This window comes from Adiantum capillus-veneris, chromosome 14 (genome assembly GCF_014529385.1).
Source record: "Adiantum capillus-veneris isolate H3 chromosome 14, ASM1452938v2, whole genome shotgun sequence".
NCBI lineage: Eukaryota > Viridiplantae > Streptophyta > Polypodiopsida > Polypodiales > Pteridaceae > Adiantum > Adiantum capillus-veneris.
Genome location: NC_140944.1, coordinates 86596819 through 86614721, shown reverse-complemented (window position 1 = coordinate 86614721; position 17903 = coordinate 86596819). Strand labels below are relative to the sequence as shown.

The 17903-nt window shown below is 45.5% G+C and overlaps 1 protein-coding gene across 10 annotated transcripts; it reads right to left on the bottom strand.

Moving 5' to 3' along the window:
- Window positions 1-1688: 1688 nt before the first annotated feature.
- On the bottom strand, window positions 1689-9252 carry LOC147442717 (filament-like plant protein 5). Of its 10 annotated transcripts, XM_086528802.1 has the most exons (9): window positions 8332-8604; window positions 7977-8036; window positions 7481-7537; window positions 7268-7388; window positions 7010-7173; window positions 6233-6389; window positions 3582-6084; window positions 2911-2968; window positions 1689-2509 (listed from the first exon to the last, which is right to left on the bottom strand). In XM_086528802.1, exons 5-9 carry the CDS (start codon window positions 7109-7111, stop codon window positions 1967-1969), a joined length of 3363 nt encoding a protein of 1120 aa, XP_086384928.1. In that variant the 5' UTR covers window positions 7112-7173; window positions 7268-7388; window positions 7481-7537; window positions 7977-8036; window positions 8332-8604; the 3' UTR covers window positions 1689-1966. The 10 variants fall into 10 exon arrangements, with proteins under 10 accessions (XP_086384928.1, XP_086384926.1, XP_086384929.1 ...); XM_086528800.1 differs by having other exon boundaries at window positions 7977-8604; XM_086528803.1 differs by lacking the exon at window positions 7481-7537.
- Between the last annotated feature and the right edge of the window lie 8651 nt (window positions 9253-17903).

Here is a 17903-nt window from a genome sequence, read left to right as displayed (position 1 = left end):
CAAATTCTCTTACGACGAGTTTAGCTACGAAGCAGTTTGCACAATGCATTGAGTTAATGGGTGTAGGTTGAAAAAATTTGTACAAGGGTGAAGTCGTCAATGCTTCATGGTTGTACATACTAGCTTTAGTCACCACTTACAGCCACATTGGCTTTTAAGTGGGAGATTGTTGGGTAAAGGCTATGTGGCCGACCCGCCCGGACACTTTTCCTACATTCACGAACTCACTAACATTCTCTTATATATAGAAGAAATAAAGAGACACACACACTAAGCTTAACTTGAAGCTGTGTGTTTCTTCCAACTTTGACTCTCCTCCTTCCCCTTCCTTGCAGGCACGCGCATAGGCTACGCACCCTTCACCTAGGAATCATAACCGAAAGCTTTAGGTCCAACTTCTCCTTTTTAAAATCCTATTTTTCCTAGGAATAGCTTTAACATTGAACTTTTCAAAAGATACCATTCTCCCTACGAAATATTTTGAGATCTTTTGCTACAAAGTTTAAAATGCATTACTCTCTGTAGCCTGCTTTTCTTGAATTTATAATAAGAGCCAAGAATGTTATATCCCTGTGAATCTCCTAATGGCTGAAAAGAAGTAAATTCAATAATGTACACCTCCCTTAAACAATCTCTATATAGAGGAAAGCAAGGCGTACATAAGGAAAATGACACTAGCATTTTAAAACATTTGTTGTCATAGGAAAGTATTAGATTATTGGAAAGAAATGTAACCATGAACTATCCAGATTCCAATATATTCAAAAAGACTAAAAAATGATGGATGGAAAAACACTTAAGAGCATTGTAAGAAATTGGGAAAAAACAAAGTGAAATTGCATGGGAAAGATTGTGTGACCCACTATCCAATGCCCCTTTTTAAAGAGGGAGGTAAACAAATGTCATCACCGGATCACAAGGACCTTAAAAAAATCGTAAGAAAGGAGTTTGTCGTCATTAGCTTGTCATGTGGCACTATTTGGCTCTACTTTCAATTTCCATTACATAGAATCTCCCAAGATGCTTTAGCATCTCCATTCAACTCACAATTTAAAAGCAATGCTAATGGCTAGGATTTGACCTCAACACGTAGAGACTATAAAGTTGAAGCTTACGCACTAGGCTATTCGCCTATGCTTCCCTTAGGGGTTCCCTTAAGCACTAAAAAAAAACAATGCTCCCCCCCCACCCACCCTACCCTACCCACCGCCCCGCCCCGCCCCGCCCCGCCCCGCGCCCCCCCCCCCCCCCCAACCCTTAGAACTTCCTTTCATAGAACTTCCTTTGTCACCTCGCACGGGCTGTGCGATTTGCCAAAAGATAGGACTTCCTTTTCAACTTTTTGTTTTAAGAATGACAACATGAATCTTTATTTTTCCAAAATTGAAAAGACCTACTACTTTTTGTTTTAAGAATGCCAACATGAGTCTTTCTTTTTCCAAAATTAGAAGGTATTCCTAATGGCTTCAAAAAAATTAAAGGTATTCCTAATTTAAAGATACTCTCAACAACTATAAAAAAGATGCGCTGGTCTATATAGCACATAGCTACGGGCAATGACAAAGCACATAGACTTACAATAGTATTAATTGGGAAGGACGGATACAACTCTTTTCGTTTCCTAAACTCACCCTTCACTCATGCACTCAATATGTTTTGAAAGAATTTTTGTTTTTCTGAGATTGGGAAGACGTAATTGCACCAGGCATAAAACAATATTTCAAAAGTGGCAGGATGTAAACTCTCATGTACATTGTGGTGTCGCTTTGAAGTATAGGGAAAATTAGGGAAAAACAGGGTAAAACCAATATGAGCTCAAGCTGGCTTGTGAACATTTAAGAGACCAGAAAACCCTACCACTGGGAATCTTTTGCTTGCTTGATAACATTTCTTTGATAGACTTTGCACACATTTTGTTAGCACGTTTTCTTTCAAATCCTACACACACATCATTCACTCTATACCTTCAGGATGATGTCTTCTTGTTTCTTGTAAAAAACCTGCTTAAGCTGTTGCCCCGCTTCGAGGGCGCAGATGAACCCATATTCAGAGACTTCACGACCGCACCAGCAAAAGGGCTCTCACTCTTCTTTCCTGATGCCGTTTGGGGGGGTACATAAGGAACAATTTGTGTGTTTCCCTCTGCTTTTGGAGAGCTTTCAATGTACCTGTCATGAGCGGTTTGCTTCTCATCGTTAGTGTCAGCTTTCCCCTTAGCTTTAGCACCAGAGAAAAGCTCCGCATCAGTTATATTCGATATACTAAAATCACCAGAATCACTGTGTATACTTTGCTTGCGCCTTGAGTAGTCCCTGGGGGAATCGTCATCCGTATACTTCCCAATGTCATCACTTGAAAGACCATTTTCTTGCCTATCGTAGGCTGATGGGCTAAGTGAAGATGACTGCGAGGCCCTTGCTGATGTCATATTCTGTATCTGCTTGCCAAGGACGAGAATTGTGCGCTGACACTCGGCAAGTCTCTCCGTGGCATTTGCGATCCCTTCTTCCTGCAAAAGAAGAAGGTGAAGCGGTCATGTTGACATTCTAAAACGAAAAAAAAATAAGAAGTCATAGGAAGATTTCAATCTTCAATACTTCATATGCAAAAAGTCAACTACATGTGTTACAGCTGCACATTGTTGTACATCACGCCCTGGAGGGGCAACCATGGGACCAACCTCCCTAATGGGGAAGAAGGATATGCCCATCGAGAACGCAGCCCATGAGCTTCAAACCCTCAACCTTGGGGTTACATCACAAAGGCTCACCAACTGAGCTATGCTTCTTGGGTTCCTTCAGCAAGGCTTGTTTTAGAAAGCCAAAAAATAAGTAACTTTCATACGGAGTCACCTGCCAATACATCCATTTTTTGAACATTAATGCACTTCAAAAAGCATGGTCCACTGACCTTTCTATTCTTCTCTGCACTTTGTCCAACTCCCATCTGTGATTTTTCCAGATTAGCCCTGGCCAAGCAAAAAGGCAAGACTTAGAAAATATAGGATATAACCGAAAGATTTCTACCCCACTGCACAACCCTCAACACTACTGCCTTCCTATGAAATGTGGGCCGTGACTGAATGCCTACCGTCCACAAGAACATGCTCACACGAGTTAATAGAGTGCTAATTAAGCATTCAGTGCACTAATAAATTACTAAGGTTAAGGATCTTGGTGATGATTAATGGGGTAATAGTAATATTCACTTAATAGAACTCTAATACCACTTGTTAGAGATTGGCATAGGGTGGAAACACCATAATAACATGGCTAGGGAAGCCCATATTTGGGCTTCCTGTCCTCTCTACCCTCCCTTCCCAGCGTCCCAGCAACCATCCCGAACCGTTCCCTTGTTTCGGACCTCCCTTGAGGAAACAAGATTCCAATCTGAAGCCCCGTCCCAACTGTTTGGGATGTGTCCCATGTTACCTTGGAAAACACTAATGAACCTTTCATAATAGACACATAACAGTAAAAGCATAACTTGATTATTCAAACTGAATATAGACAAGAAGGCTTCTCTGAAGCATCTGCAGCTTGGTTAAACAGCAAACATCTCCAGAGTCTTGTTAGAGTTACCTTTCCAACAAGCCCTGTAGTTCTTCCACTTTGGCCTGCAACTCATCGCTCCTTACTTGCTCTCTATCAATACTTTTCTCCAAGGACTTTAGCATTTCATTAGACTTGGTTAGCTCTGTTTGACATTCCTGCAACTGCAAAACCAGTTTGGAGTTCTCTGCACTTGCCGCAGTTAGACGCTGATCTGCCATATTTTTTGACGATTCTGCCGATGCAAGCCGTACACGCAGGTTAACAATAAGTTGCTCATCATCAAGCAGCTGGCTTTTGGTTGCTTCCAGCTTCTCCTTCTCTTCCTCAAGCTTGACTCCGAGCTGAGATTTCTCTTGCTGTAGTTGCACGAGCATCTCTTCCACTTTGTCCATTCTACTAAGCTCTGCTTTCATGTGTGATCCAAGGGCTGCCTTCTCAGCGCGAAGTTTTCGAAGCTCGTCGTCAGCTCGAGGCTCCTTCGATGTTGATGGTGAAACTTTTGCGGCAGGGAGTTCAGAGCCATCACAGTTGCTCATGTTAGAGAAAGGACTGCCAGCATCACTAAAAACCTCTTGCTCGCCAATCTTAGAAGCTTCCCGTTTGTGCCTCTCTTTGTCAATCTGAGAGAGAGCAGTCGCTGAAGAACCTACAATCCTAATCTGGCTGAGCACAGAGGAAAGCTCCCCCATTAACTCAACCAGCTCCACTTTCCCTTGCAAAAATTGATCAGTACTTGACTTGAACTTCGTTACTGTCGAATTTGACTCCAATGCTTTTTGGGTCATGGTGCAATCAACATGCTCATTAGATTGACAATCTTCAAAAAAGCTAGTTCGTTGCTGCTGTGATTTGCTTTCAAAAACTAGCTCTTCAACAATTCGGACGACCTCGCTGACTGCTTTTGAGAGTTCAGATCCAGTATTGGGTGATTTTCCCTCAGATGTAGGTGATAAGCTTCTCTGATGGGAAAGCACTAAGGATGGTGTCTCGGAGCTGACACTAGAAGAAGAGACCTTCGACAGTTTCATCACATGAGCTTGAAGCCCATCCACAGAACTACATTGCGAAGCTAACACTGCATTTCTTACCTCTTCTATAGCCCTTGCTTCATCACCCACCTCAAGATTTGTGAGTACCATGTTAAGCTTTTGCTGAAGGCCAAATAAGTTCAGCTCATTAGCAGCATTCTTAGACGAAAGAGCGCTAAGCTGCCCTTCTGCCAGGAAGAGCTCGTCTTTGAGCTCTGCACATTGCATGCTAGCTGCCTGAAGCTCAGCCTCCTTGGCAGCAAGTGCCTCCATACTAGCGGCTGATATTTCTCTTTCTTTGTTAGCCACCATTTCTGGCTGCTCAGATGACGAGGAAACAAGCCTTTCTACTTCGATAAAGTCATCAGTTGAATCCAAGTGATCCGATGCCTTTTGTGAGTAGAGAGACTTTCTCGGCTGTTGACGGGCAGAAACTCTCTCTTTCTGAAAACACGATAGCTCTGAAATCAAAGCAGAGGCCCATGAATCTGCTACACTGCGCTCATCATCAGCACCATCTTCAGAGCGTGAAGCATGGCTAGGCTCTTTATAGGAGCTGAGACTGACACAAGAATCCACCCCGTGAAACCCATAGCCAAGCAAGGATTTCCTTGGCGAGTTCTGAACTTGCCCTGCTTGTTGGCGTTCATAAAAGGAGAGCTTTTCAGCCATTTGGGCTGACGTAATCCTCACTGTTTGCAGCTCGCTGTTCCTTTCAGCCAAAACTTCCTTCAACATTTTTGTTTCCTCCTCCATCGCCAGTACCCGTTCAGAGTAAGAACCCTCAAAGTTCGCCATAGATTCTACAGCCCTTGGTGAGCTAAGTGTCTTACCACCCTGCCTCCATTTGTTGTGAAGATCCCCTCTTTCAGCATCTAAACCTTCAGCTTCCAACTTCATCTGCACTAAGGCACCTGGCCCTGGAAGCTTCTTCCGAACCAGCGCACGCAACCTCTGGCACTCACTTTCCAGCTTATTGATTTTTCTAGCGCTTTCTATTTTTTGCCGGCTAGCCACATCCAGGGATTTCTTATTGATGTCTCGTTCTTGATTGCGAATTGTCAGCTCCTTGTTGAGAACCATCACTTCATATTTCAATGAAGCATTCTCCTTTGCATATGTCTCAAGCCGAACTTGTAACATTTCAATTTTTGCTTCCGCCTGGGAGCGGGCCTCACCTAGCTGCAAGACTGCCTCGGCCTGTTCTTGTGCACGTTTGAATAGAAGAGAATTCTGAAACTCCGCCTCTACAAGCTGATGATCTGCATCCGCCAGCCTCTGCTGGAGTTCGAGCCTCAAGTTCTCCCAATCCCTTGTTTTCTTCACAATAGCATCATGGATTCTCTGCTCTTGCTCTTCCCGTATCTGTCGTAGCTGCCACATGCTCTCTTTCAGTGCCCCATCCAAGTTAGAGGCTCTGTCGTCGCTAACCTGCTTTTGTTCCATCACTTGTTCCAGCTGATGCTTCAAAGACAAATTCTCAGCTTTAGACTTCTCCCAACCTTGAGCCCACAGAAAAAAGAGTTTTAAGAAGGTCAGTCAGTTGTTAGAGAAACACAGGGAATTGAATGCTGAGTCCTGACAACAACAAACAGGACAAGTGTTAATAAAGTTGAATTGTGAAACATCCACTGAAGGTGTGAAGAGTACCTGAAACCGCTTCTTCTGCTACTTTCACATGCTGTTTCACCAAGTGATCGGCTGCTAGCAGCCTTTCATTCAAAATTCTGATCTTCTCATCAGCCTGGTCCGGTGATAGTGCCGCATTTGATATACGAAAATTATCCACCATTGACCCTGTCACAGCCTGCAGCCATAGGAAAAGGAAATGTTTTCAACAAGGATAATACAAGGTTCCTAGGTGCAAAAAAATCAGAAAAACGAAAAACAACATAAATGTGTGTTTTTGCTACCCATATGAAAACATGCATTTATTAGCTCAAACGCAAATTCATTCGTTCCGATTGAAGGCAGCGTAATGTGCAAATTATGGCCATCTAAAGACATTTCAAAGGCCAAGGATGGGCCAACCGTAATTTAGGTGAGAGCTAGCTTTAATTACTTTCATCTAATTGAGCATCTTGTGAAGGGTCAAAAATTCCCCGCTCACACAAAACACATTCCTTTGCCAAGCCTTTGAAAAGGATCACAAGGCAAGTGTTCCACAAACCAAGTAAAAACGTTACATCTTGCACCTGAATCAGTCAAAATAAAGCCTGTGAACAAAAGCTCTTGTGAGTGCCACTTAAAGAACACATTGTGGTTAATAGACTCTTGCCCATATGACTTTATGAACGACCTTATTGTTGTAATATGGATGAGAAAGCAAGTGGGATGGAGAAAGCAACAGAAAAATTCTGAGAGATAAGCATTGCTGCTCAAAATCTGGAGGCCACATATTTACATACAAAAAAAAACTTATCATACTTGATCATCCAAGTGTCTCATGGTTGAGACTTCCTCTGCATCAGTAGATGTTAAGTTCTTGTCCCCAAGCTTCTTCTTCCAAGGCCAGCTCCGTTTGTCCATATCTTCAGACTGCTTTATATGTTGGTGATGTGTCGCAACTAGTTCTCAGTTTCAAAAAGCAGCTGTAAAGTTTAATACACAGGTATGTCAATATTTATGACTTTTTGCCATTTCAATCCTCAACTTTCATTCAAATCAAGCTGTCGATCAATCTACCTGTATATCTATAAAGAAGCCCTAAATCCATCCATTGCATGCATGCAGAAGACCTCATTGGCATGTTTAATAATGTAAGAGGTGGTGTAGTCGAGTAGAAATCTCTCACGTGTAGCTGCCTCTGGCCGATTACAGAATGATGGTTAAGCAACATTAATCATTTGTAATTCTGCGTAGTATATGCCATAATTTGCAGGCTAAACCAGAGCCTACCAACATTAAACTGTTGCTCAGGTCAAGAAAGGGGTTGCCCAGCATTCATTTGAAAAGCTTTGCCATTATCCAGAAAAGCAAAAAATAAGAGACTAGTTTTTCCTTCTTCATGAGAAAAAGGAAAATAAACACTCAATCGAATTCAGCAAGGAGATATTAAAGGATGGCTATTCAGAAAAAAAAAAGGAATATCAGGCTTCAGCATATGGCTGAATCCTAAATACACAAAGACAATTAGTAGACTTGGTTGTGTTTTGGAGTGGGTATGCAGAACAAGGTAGGCTCACCTAACAATCAAGAAGAAAGAGCTAAGCTGGAGATGAGAAATAGTTGCACTCAGCTACACTACTAAACACCTACAAGTATAAACTAAAAGAGAGGTGACAGGCCATCAGACCGCAGCTGCTGATACATTTAGTTTGCTTGTTCAATTGTATACGACTCTATCCTACTTTTTCCTGCCATTCCTACACTAAAAGAAGGCAGTACTCTCTACCATGATGTTGAGGAAGAGGGCCCATCACAGCTCTAAGCAATTATGATCCGTATGCCCCCTCTGCACACATCGCAAACCAGCGGTAGTTAGTTTGCAGGCAAATTTTCATGAGCAGTGGCAACTAACAAGGATGTCGAACACATTTTCTGATAAGGACAGAGCACGCCAGTCCGAGTTTCAGCATAAGAAAGTTACTCATACTACACGCAGACAAGCACACTTGCACAAATCTCTCTTTCTAGCGTATCAACCCCATTGTCACCGAGAAGAAATGTTGAGACTACCCATCCCCAGCCAAGAAAAATGCAAAGACTACCCACTCAAATATTCAGACATTGCACCAAGGAAGGCGAACCTTTAAGAAACCAAACTAGCCACAAAACTCTAATTCCATTCCAGAATGGATGCCAAAACAGCGGTGTTTCAAGAGCAGATGTTTGCCAGAATTGAACATGCTAGGACTGCACTACACACACACACACACACACACACACACACACACACACAGAGAGAGAGAGAGAGAGAGAGAGGGTCCTGTGTGATTAGCTGAAGGGAAAAAAAGGCATTTTGGCTTGCTTTGAGCCAAGTATAGAATCTCTTTTCTTTAAACACAGGTTGAAAAGTACCAAGGAAACAGTGACTCAATTGACCAATGGCCACAACAAACAAATGCGAAAAATACATTTGAGGGTGTACCTGAGAAAGAAAAGGAACCAAGTTGGAAGAAAAAACCCATGGGCTTGACAGGTGAAGTAGATAAATGATGTCGGTAGAGAGCATACCTTTGTCAAATGCAGACGCTTGAACAATCATCAGAAGTCCCATTCAGAGTAGCTCTGCCATCTACAAGCAATGTTGTCGTAATCATGGCATTAGCTCCTCGGCTCGTCCAGCGTCCGCAAAGTTGTCGCAATCGCAGAATCGGGTCTCTCTCTCTCTCTCTCTCTCTCTCTCTCTCTCTCTCTCTCTCTCTCTCTCTCTCTCTCTCTCTCTGTGCATGTGTGTGGCTATGGCGGCCTGCTGCATGTGTATGTTTTGCCCATCAGCGCATATCGGAAAGAATGGAGATGGGCTATTGCACAGAGAAAGTTGAGAAATCCTGGAGACGAAGGAATGAAAGGAGGGGTGGGGGGTGGGGGGAAAAGACGGAGTACTGAACGAGAAGGGGGGAGCGGTTGGTGAGAGGGAAAGCTGAGCAAGATTGAAAATCCATTCCACTCGAACACCCACAACAGTAGCAGCAGCAGGAGCCCGCGCAGCTCATCATCGGCCGGGTCCTCCATCTCCACGGCCTACTGTAGTGCCACCCCCACTTTTGCAAAACATTCTCCTGAACCTATGAACTGCATAGACGTCCAGTAGCCTAGTGTGTCCCTTTTCTTTGTGGCGGCCCGGACGTCCCAGATTTGGATGGTCTGTCAAGTTACAAAATAGAGTGTCAAAAGCTGGTAATATGGAAAGGTTAGTAAGTCAAGGAAAGGCCTCCTCCTGTGACGCCCCAGCTTCTGGGCGCGTCGAGGAGGGGGCCCGGCGGGGATTCTTACCCGCACGCAGCCGAGGGAACTTCTGCCTTCAAGGGGCCCGTCGGGGATTCTTACCCGCACGCGGCCGAGGGGACTGTCTTCAAGGGGCCCGTCGGGGATTCTTACCCGCACGCGGCCGAGGGGGCTCGGCGGGGATTTATACCCGCGCGCAGCCAAGGGACCAAGGTGTTGCTTCAAGGGGTCCTGGCACGGACGGCACCGGCTCAGGAGGGCCCGGCTCGGACGGCACCGGCTCGGGTCAAGTTGCGTTCCATGGGTCGACGGCCGTTTGTGTTTCGCGGGTCTTCGCGCGTCTCGCGTCTCGGGTCCCTAGCCCCACGTAGCCTCAGGCTCCGCCGCACCGCCGACGGGTCATAGCGTGCCCCGGGGAACCTTGCGTCGAGTCCCCACGGTGCGCGAGTGCGTGGAGTGAGGCTAACGTGCCTAGGTGGGGGGTCCCCTCCCGTGGCCGGTCTTCGGGAGGCTCATACCCCTTATATACACCCCCGTTTGAAGAGAGTTCGACGACCGCGTCGAACGTGGGAAAAGAGTGCTCGGCTATGCATGAGGCCGTGGGGACAAAGGGGTGCATATAAGTGCAAGTGATCAAAAACTGTTCCCAAAATGCAAGTAAGTCGGCATGCTTTGTTTTTGTCATTTTTGAAAATGAGTGTGTGAGTATTTTTGGGGTTTTGGCAGAAGGCTGAAAAGATATGCTTTGAACACTCAAGTAGAATTCCCCGTACTTGAGCGTTCCCCGAATAGGTAACCCGATGTGCGCGGAGCCACCTGCTGCGTTGGTCCGCGCGGAGGCTTCTTGAAAGCCGAATCTGAAAAGAGCGTTCCGTCGCAATGCAGCACTTGCGAGTTGGTCCCTGTTTGGACGTCGTTTGGATCTTTAGCTCAGCATGGGCCACAAAACGTGGCCGGGGCGCGACGAACACCGTTGGCTTGGTTCGTCGCGTTTTTGGAGTTTCGCTGTTTTTGCCATAAAAAGCCCTGTCTGGCTCGTATCTGCCTTTTCTTCATGTAGAGAGCCCTGTCTGGCTCACATCGCTGCTTTTTGTCATGTGAAGGTGCCCGGCTCGGATCGGGGCCGGCGCGGGTCACGGGTGACGGCCCGTTGTTGGGACGCGTCACGAAGAGCCCTGTCTGGCTCGCATCGTTCCTTTTCCTCATGGAGGTGCCCGGCTCGGATCGGGGCCGGCGCGGGTCACAAGTGACGGCCCGGTGTTCAGGGAACGCGTCACGGTGCGGAGGGCGTGTGGTTGCTTTCTGGAGCTCTCTTCACCAGGATTTTGACGACCCGGGCCATTGCGGTTGGAGTCGTCGTGAGTATCGTGCGCGTCGGGCACGTTAGTCTTCGGCTCGTCTTCCAGGAGCTCGTTCTGGAGCTCTGATACCAAGTGTGACGCCCCAGGTTCTGGGCGCGTCGAGGAGGGACCGTTTTCCTTTGCTCTGATACCAAGTGTGACGCCCCAGCTTCTGGGCGCGTCGAGGAGGGGGCCCGGCGGGGATTCTTACCCGCACGCAGCCGAGGGAACTTCTGCCTTCAAGGGGCCCGTCGGGGATTCTTACCCGCACGCGGCCGAGGGGACTGTCTTCAAGGGGCCCGTCGGGGATTCTTACCCGCACGCGGCCGAGGGGGCTCGGCGGGGATTTATACCCGCGCGCAGCCAAGGGACCAAGGTGTTGCTTCAAGGGGTCCTGGCACGGACGGCACCGGCTCAGGAGGGCCCGGCTCGGACGGCACCGGCTCGGGTCAAGTTGCGTTCCATGGGTCGACGGCCGTTTGTGTTTCGCGGGTCTTCGCGCGTCTCGCGTCTCGGGTCCCTAGCCCCACGTAGCCTCAGGCTCCGCCGCACCGCCGACAGGTCATAGCGTGCCCCGGGGAACCTTGCGTCGAGTCCCCACGGTGCGCGAGTGCGTGGAGTGAGGCTAACGTGCCTAGGTGGGGGGTCCCCTCCCGTGGCCGGTCTTCGGGAGGCTCATACCCCTTATACCTCCTCTCTCTTTCTCCCCCCCCCCAACCCCCCAAGATTGTCACAAAAGGATTAGTCTCAGTGAGGACACAGACAAGATCACTTCGAGGGCTTGGTGGGAGGCTCCTCGGGTATTGGTTGTCCTAAACATTATCCTTTAAAGTGAACTCAATGAACTTACACTTTTTGTTTGCTTGTGCGGTGTAGCGTGCTTCGGCTTTTTGGATAGCTATGGTGATGTAACATTTAATGCACTAATAACTTCTGTGTAGCGGAAATTGATAACATGGTGAAAATTTCATTAAGAACAAGTTCCTAATGAGCATAGAGAGAGTACTTAATTGAGAAAGCAACATAGCAATTTACACCTAGCTAATTTGGCATTGACAATACTTGAAAAGAGAGAGAAATAGAACAATTGACAACAATTGAGGACTGGATTTACATGGAGCCGGTCCCCCCTCCATGAAGGCTTTGTATTATAGCTTCTCCCATCAAAGGAGACTTATGTACAATACAATTCTTGTGTTCCTTGACAAAACTCTTGGTGCAATGAAGATGGAAGCTTCATGCACCAAATTATGCTTGAAAATCACACCTAGTGTCCCTAGCCTCAGTCCCAAGACCTCACACACCTTCAAAAATGGTGAGTGTTAGCAAGGAATGAGGATAGATTGAGAGGAAGAAGAGGTATCTTACGAGAAAGAAGTATTCTCCTCACATGATCACTCTAATAGCATAGCTTAGCTTAGTAATTAGCATGGTAGAGGAGATGAGCATGCCATTGAAGCTTGGCTCTTGGTTGGATTTGCATTCCGTAGACAAGATTTGTTGGTGTAGGCCTCTACTTCTCAATGCTTGGAGAAGGAGATGGAGTTATTCTTGCACACATGAGTTTTATGTGTGTGTGTGTGTGTGTGTGTGTGTGTGTGTGTGTGTGTGTAGCATTGTGTTAGAGTAAATGCAGCCCCTTCTCTCATCTTGGTCGACCCCTCTTGTTAAATGCTCATGCTGGCCTCCCATTGGCTCCTGTAAAGCTTAGCCAATCACAAATTAGAAACATAGTTGATAGCCTTTTGACAAGTGTCCCCCTTTCCCCTTTTGTGAGAGCTTTAGGTATTTAAATAATTCATCTAAACTCTCATTGGACCTTTTTGTCCTCTGGCCAATAGGAATCAGGCAAGCCATTCGAATGTTGGATGCTCATTGGACCCCTTGGGGTAGACTGTCCAATAGTCTTCTAGGGAGCTTAATTTCTAGTGGTTCTTTTATCACGCATTTTTTAATTGATTAGACTAAATTTACTCTAGCCTAATTCTCATTTGTCCACCTCTATGGCCATCCAATAGGATTTGAGGGGAGGTTGGGGGCAATTGGCCTAGGAGCTTGACATGTGCCCATTATTCCCTTTATATAAAGGGGGAGCCTTGGTGTGTGTGTGTGTGTGTGTGTGTGTGTGTGTGTGTGTGTGTGTGTGTGTGTGTGTGTGTTTCTCTCGCATCCCCTACAATATGGGCTCGCCCACTCCTTCCTAGGGATGTGGGAAGACTTTTTAGTCTTCCCATAACCATCCAATTTCCCCTTGCTTTGGCCATTGAACAAAAGATTTAATGTTTGTAACCTTAGCCTATGGAACTCTTAATGGAGCTGAACCTTAGGTCCTTTAAGCCCCATTGAAGCACATTGCTCTTTTGCAAGCTGTCCCCCTTTGGATTCCTGACAGAGACCGGTCTGGCAGCCTTACCAATATTCTAGCTTTTACTCCCCTGGTACTTCCCCATATTAAATGATAGTTTAACATGGGAAAATCATTTGGGAGTATTAGATATTAGTTTTTATGATATTACCTCTCTCTTGAAATCATAGTCGTCTCGACTATGAGGTAGAGAAGATAAAGCCTAGTCATTAGTCCGTTTGCTAGCAGATAGAGAACCCCTATTTTATGCTACGACATCATCCCAAAATGGATGACTAGTCCATTTGGTGCTTGAGAGCGTTAGCTGCCGCAAGCATGTCTGCACATTAGTCCGTATCAATCTTCCATAGTAGATTGACAAGCTCTACTTGGTGTTCGGGAGACATCGTCTCCACAAACATGATCCTAAGCATGCATACTTTTTTTTTTTTTAAAGCAAAACTCACAATTGTGAGTGGATTATATTGAGCAGCCCAAAAAATTACAAGGTTTTGTCATGCTCATGATAATCCATGACAACATCCAGGGATCAAAATTACAACGGCTATCAGGGCAACCACCCCTACCCCCCCGCCTCCACATCCTTAATACACGAAGCCCATACTCTTGTCATTCTGAGAGCTTTTACTTACCGATGGCCAAGATTTTCCCCCATCCTAGGCATTCCATCTGCTGACAACAAGGCACAAGTAGTCCTAGACCAATCCTCCGAGTGATACTTGTGCCCGAGTGCCCATATATAGCACTTTGCTTTCTTGTATAATTTTTGCGAAGCTTGCCACCTCAATCCTCCTTCAAAAACACGGCGGTTCCTTGTCTGCCATACATTATGAAAGAAGAAGTATCTGACGATCTGAGTGCTGACGAGGAGTGCAGGACTATTTGAATTTTTACTTCCAAGGCATAGGTTAGTCTTGAAAAAACTAACTTTCCATGTTCTCTGGACCCACTTGCATACTTTCCCTGCTAGGCCTTTAATAGATGGGCAGTCCATGAACAGGTGGGCTAGATCTTCACTAGCTAACCTGCACCCCAAGCAATGATCTGATCCAATCCCTCTCTCCTGAATCTTCACCCCCGTCGGTAGAGCACCCCAAATAACCTTCCATAAGAAAACCTTCATGTACTGCGGCACCTTTGGCTTCCATATGTTCTCCATTACATGCTCCCACCTTTCCTCCGGCCATTGCTTTTTCCATAGCTTGTTAAGGGGGCTAGACCAATTCTTCATTTGCATCATTGTCTGATAAATGATTTTAGTATGGGGTTTCCACAAGAGACTGCTTCCGGGCCATTTCCAGGCATTCCAGTCCAACTCCGAATCACTTTTTGGCATCACTAAATTATCAAGCTCTTTCATCACTTTGTGGACAAGCAACACCTCCAAGCTATTTAGTTGGTACTGGGCAACCATAAGGTCAATGGTTTTCCAACTCTTGTTGACACTATCCCAGAAGTGCTCAAGTTGGTTCAGACCCTTATTAAGCTTCCTGGCTGTCTCAATCCAATAGGGAGTTTGCAACAGATCTACAACTTTGGAGAGCTAGGGGGACCAATGCAAGATGGAGTTCTTGAAGTATCTGGCTCCTTCCCCCCACTTTAAGACTCTTGCTACTCTATTGCATTTTCTTACTAATTCTCCTGAGATGCCCCCCAGTCTTAAGGTAGACCATGCCGGGGCTAACAGTTTGTCATGAACATCCACCCCTCTCCACTTTCCACCCTTCGTGCCAAGTTTAGCTGCTTCTATCATATCTCTGATCATGACAGCCCAAACTTGATCCTGTTTAGCCAAGGAAACAACAAATTTGGTGTAACAAGCTTCTGCATGGGCCACAGGGTTGAGAATCCCGAGGCCTCCTTGATTTCCCGACCGAGCAACTCATTCCCAACGGGCCCATTGCCATGGCCTAGAATATTTCGTGTTATTTTTCCATAAAAATGTTTTTACCGGTTTTAAGAACTCTTTCCAGTGACACTTAGCCATCTTGAGAAGCGGGCTAGTGAAGGCAATATAAGGAATCATAAAGGCATTCATCACTTTTATCCGACTTGGGAATGGGAGAGGAGCATACTCCCACCTACTCATTTTTGTTTTGATTTTTTCAAGCACCCACTCGAATCTTTGCTTGTGAGTTACATCCACCCCCAAGGGAGCTCCCACATGTCTAAAGATATTCCCTTTTGTGACAATCTCCCCTGACCAGACAGTAGGGTCAAATGAGTCATTTTCCGAAAGGGAAATCATCCTTGACTTCTCTATATTACACTGGGACCCCGAAGCTACTGAGAACATTTGTACAATCTCCATAGCTTTTCTAATGACCTGGGGGCACGCCTTCAAGAAGAGTAGAGAATCGTCTTCAAATAGTTTTGCCAGGAGTTGTCTATTTCCTGGTAAAACAAGGCCTTGTACCTCCCCTCCTTCAGCACTTGCTTCGAGCGTCGTGATTAGAGGATGTGATCATAGGGCAAAAAGTAGGGGGACGAGAGGCGGCATCCCTGTTTAATTGACCTTTTGACCTCAAAAGAGCCAACAATTCTATCGTTGAATAAGAGCTCTGACTGGCTTCCAGCCCCCATTACGCGAACCATCCGACAGAGGCGCGGCCCAAAGCCAAGAGCTTCCATGACGGCTTCTATATATGTCCATGTTATTCTGTCATAGACCTTGTCCAGGTCCAACTGCAGTAGAATGCACTCCTGCTTTGTGACAGCTGTGTATTCTATGCCCACCATTGCTGCCAAGATGTTATCGTAGATGGATCTTCCTTTAATGAAACCATGTTGATGGGGGGAGATGATCTTGGTTAGTAAGGGGGCTAGTCTGAGGGCCACTGCTTTATCTATAATTTTGTAGGCCACCGACATCATCGTTATAGGGCACCAATGTTTCAGTTTAGAGCAACAGATCTGTTTTGGGATGGGCTTGATAACCCTCTCTTCACACTTGTCTCCAACGACCCTTCAACCATGGCTTTATTGCCCAACCTTGTGATTGGGGCCTTGAGATCATCCCAAAATTCTCTATAGAATTCCACCGTCATCCCATCCCAACCAGGGGACTTTTCCTTGCCAAGGGCTTGCAATGCTAGTGCACATTCGTCTTCGGAAGTCAGCATGCATACTTATTAAAATTTGTGCACATTAAAGAAAAAGAAAGCCTTATAAGACAAAAACTTTGTTCACTTATACATATTTACATTTGCTTACTCTAGGGAATCATTGTAAGCATTGACAAGGTTTAGGTTATCCTTTAATTGTATGCTTTGCATCCATCTAGCATCTTCAAAAGGACCTTTTTTTTTGTTGCAAAACTCACAATTGTGAGTGAATTATATTAAGCAACCCATAGAATTACAATGACTTGTCATGCTCGTGTTGAGCCATGACATCATCCATGGACCATAATTACAACCATCCCAACTCGCCCCCTTATCCTTGATTCATAAGGTCCATTATCATGTTCTTGAACTTTTAATTACCGATAGCCAAGATTTTCCCCCATCCTAGGCATACGTCCCTCTGCTGACAACAAGGCACAAGTAGTCCTAGACCAATCCTTCGAGTGTTGCTTGTGTCCGAGCGTCCAAATTAGCACTTTGCTTTCTTGTATAAGTTCTGCAAAGTGTTATGAGCACGTATAGAGCTAGAAGAGAGGAAGAGGAGGCGCTCACAATGTACAAGACCTTGGACTTGATGATAAGCTTAATCTTGATTACAAGACTTAATACTTTATTAAGCGAGGTAAATACAAGACTTGGATTACATGACTTGAGTACAAGACAAGGCTTAATTGCAAGGACAAGACTTGAACAAAAGAACTAGAAGAGGGATTTCCTCATAGGAGCCTCACAACTGGTGTTGGCAAGACTGAGGGGCTTGTGGCCCAAGACCCCTATTTATACTAGTGCTTGAGGAGGTTACTTGAGGAGGTTAGGACTTTCTAGGTTCTTCTTGAGGAGGTTAGAATCTTCTAGAACCTACTTGATCCTTCTAGTTCTTCTAGAAGCTTCTGGATCCTTCTTCAACTTTCTAGAGTGTTCCAGAAACTTCTAGATCTTTCCGAAATCTTCTCCAAGCTTCTAGAAACTTCTTGACCCTTCTAAAACCTTCTAGATCCTTCTTCAACTTTCTAGAGCTTTCCAAAAACTTCTAGATTCTTTCGGAATCTTCTCCATGCTTCTAGAAACTTCTAGAATCTCCTTGATACTTTTAGAACTTCTAGAATCTTCTAGATCCTTCTAGAGTCTTCTAGAGATGATGTAGGCAATGATGCAGGCAGCGACTTACTCTCAAGCATCCATGACATTACCCCCTCCTCTAGCGACAAGTTCCATGAGGAGCAGTGGTGTTCCTTGAGTTGGGCTTCCATGGATGTTGTTGATGGAACTCTTGGACTTTGAGAGATGCATGCTGTAGATTGTGTGCTGGTTCCCAGGTTCGTTCACTAACATCATAGCCTTTCCAATGCACTAAGTATTGTAACCTGCCACCCAAAACTCGAGAATCTAGGACTTTCTCGACCTCTTATTTGTCATGTCCTTGAATCTCAACCGGAGGAGGTGGTTGTAGGGCTCTTCCTGGGATCTTAGATGTGTGACAAGGTTCTAGGACTGAGACATGAAAGACCGGATGGATTTTCATGGATGAGGGCAATCGGAGTCGATAAGTAACTGGATTGACTTGATGGATAATCTTAAATGGGCCAAGCCTTCGATAATCA

Bases quoted from the DNA above. Each gene is read 5' to 3' on its own strand.
- LOC147442717 (XM_086528806.1), bottom strand. From the start codon at position 7,111: ATGGACAAACGGAGCTGGCCTTGGAAGAAGAAGCTTGGGGACAAGAAC. The intron at 2,969-3,581 runs GTAACTCTAACA...TTGCTTGGCCAG, and splicing joins CTACAGGGCTTGTTGGAAAG to GGCTAATCTGGAAAAATCAC. The intron at 2,510-2,910 runs GTCAGTGGACCA...CTTCTTTTGCAG, and splicing joins GTGCAGAGAAGAATAGAAAG to GAAGAAGGGATCGCAAATGC.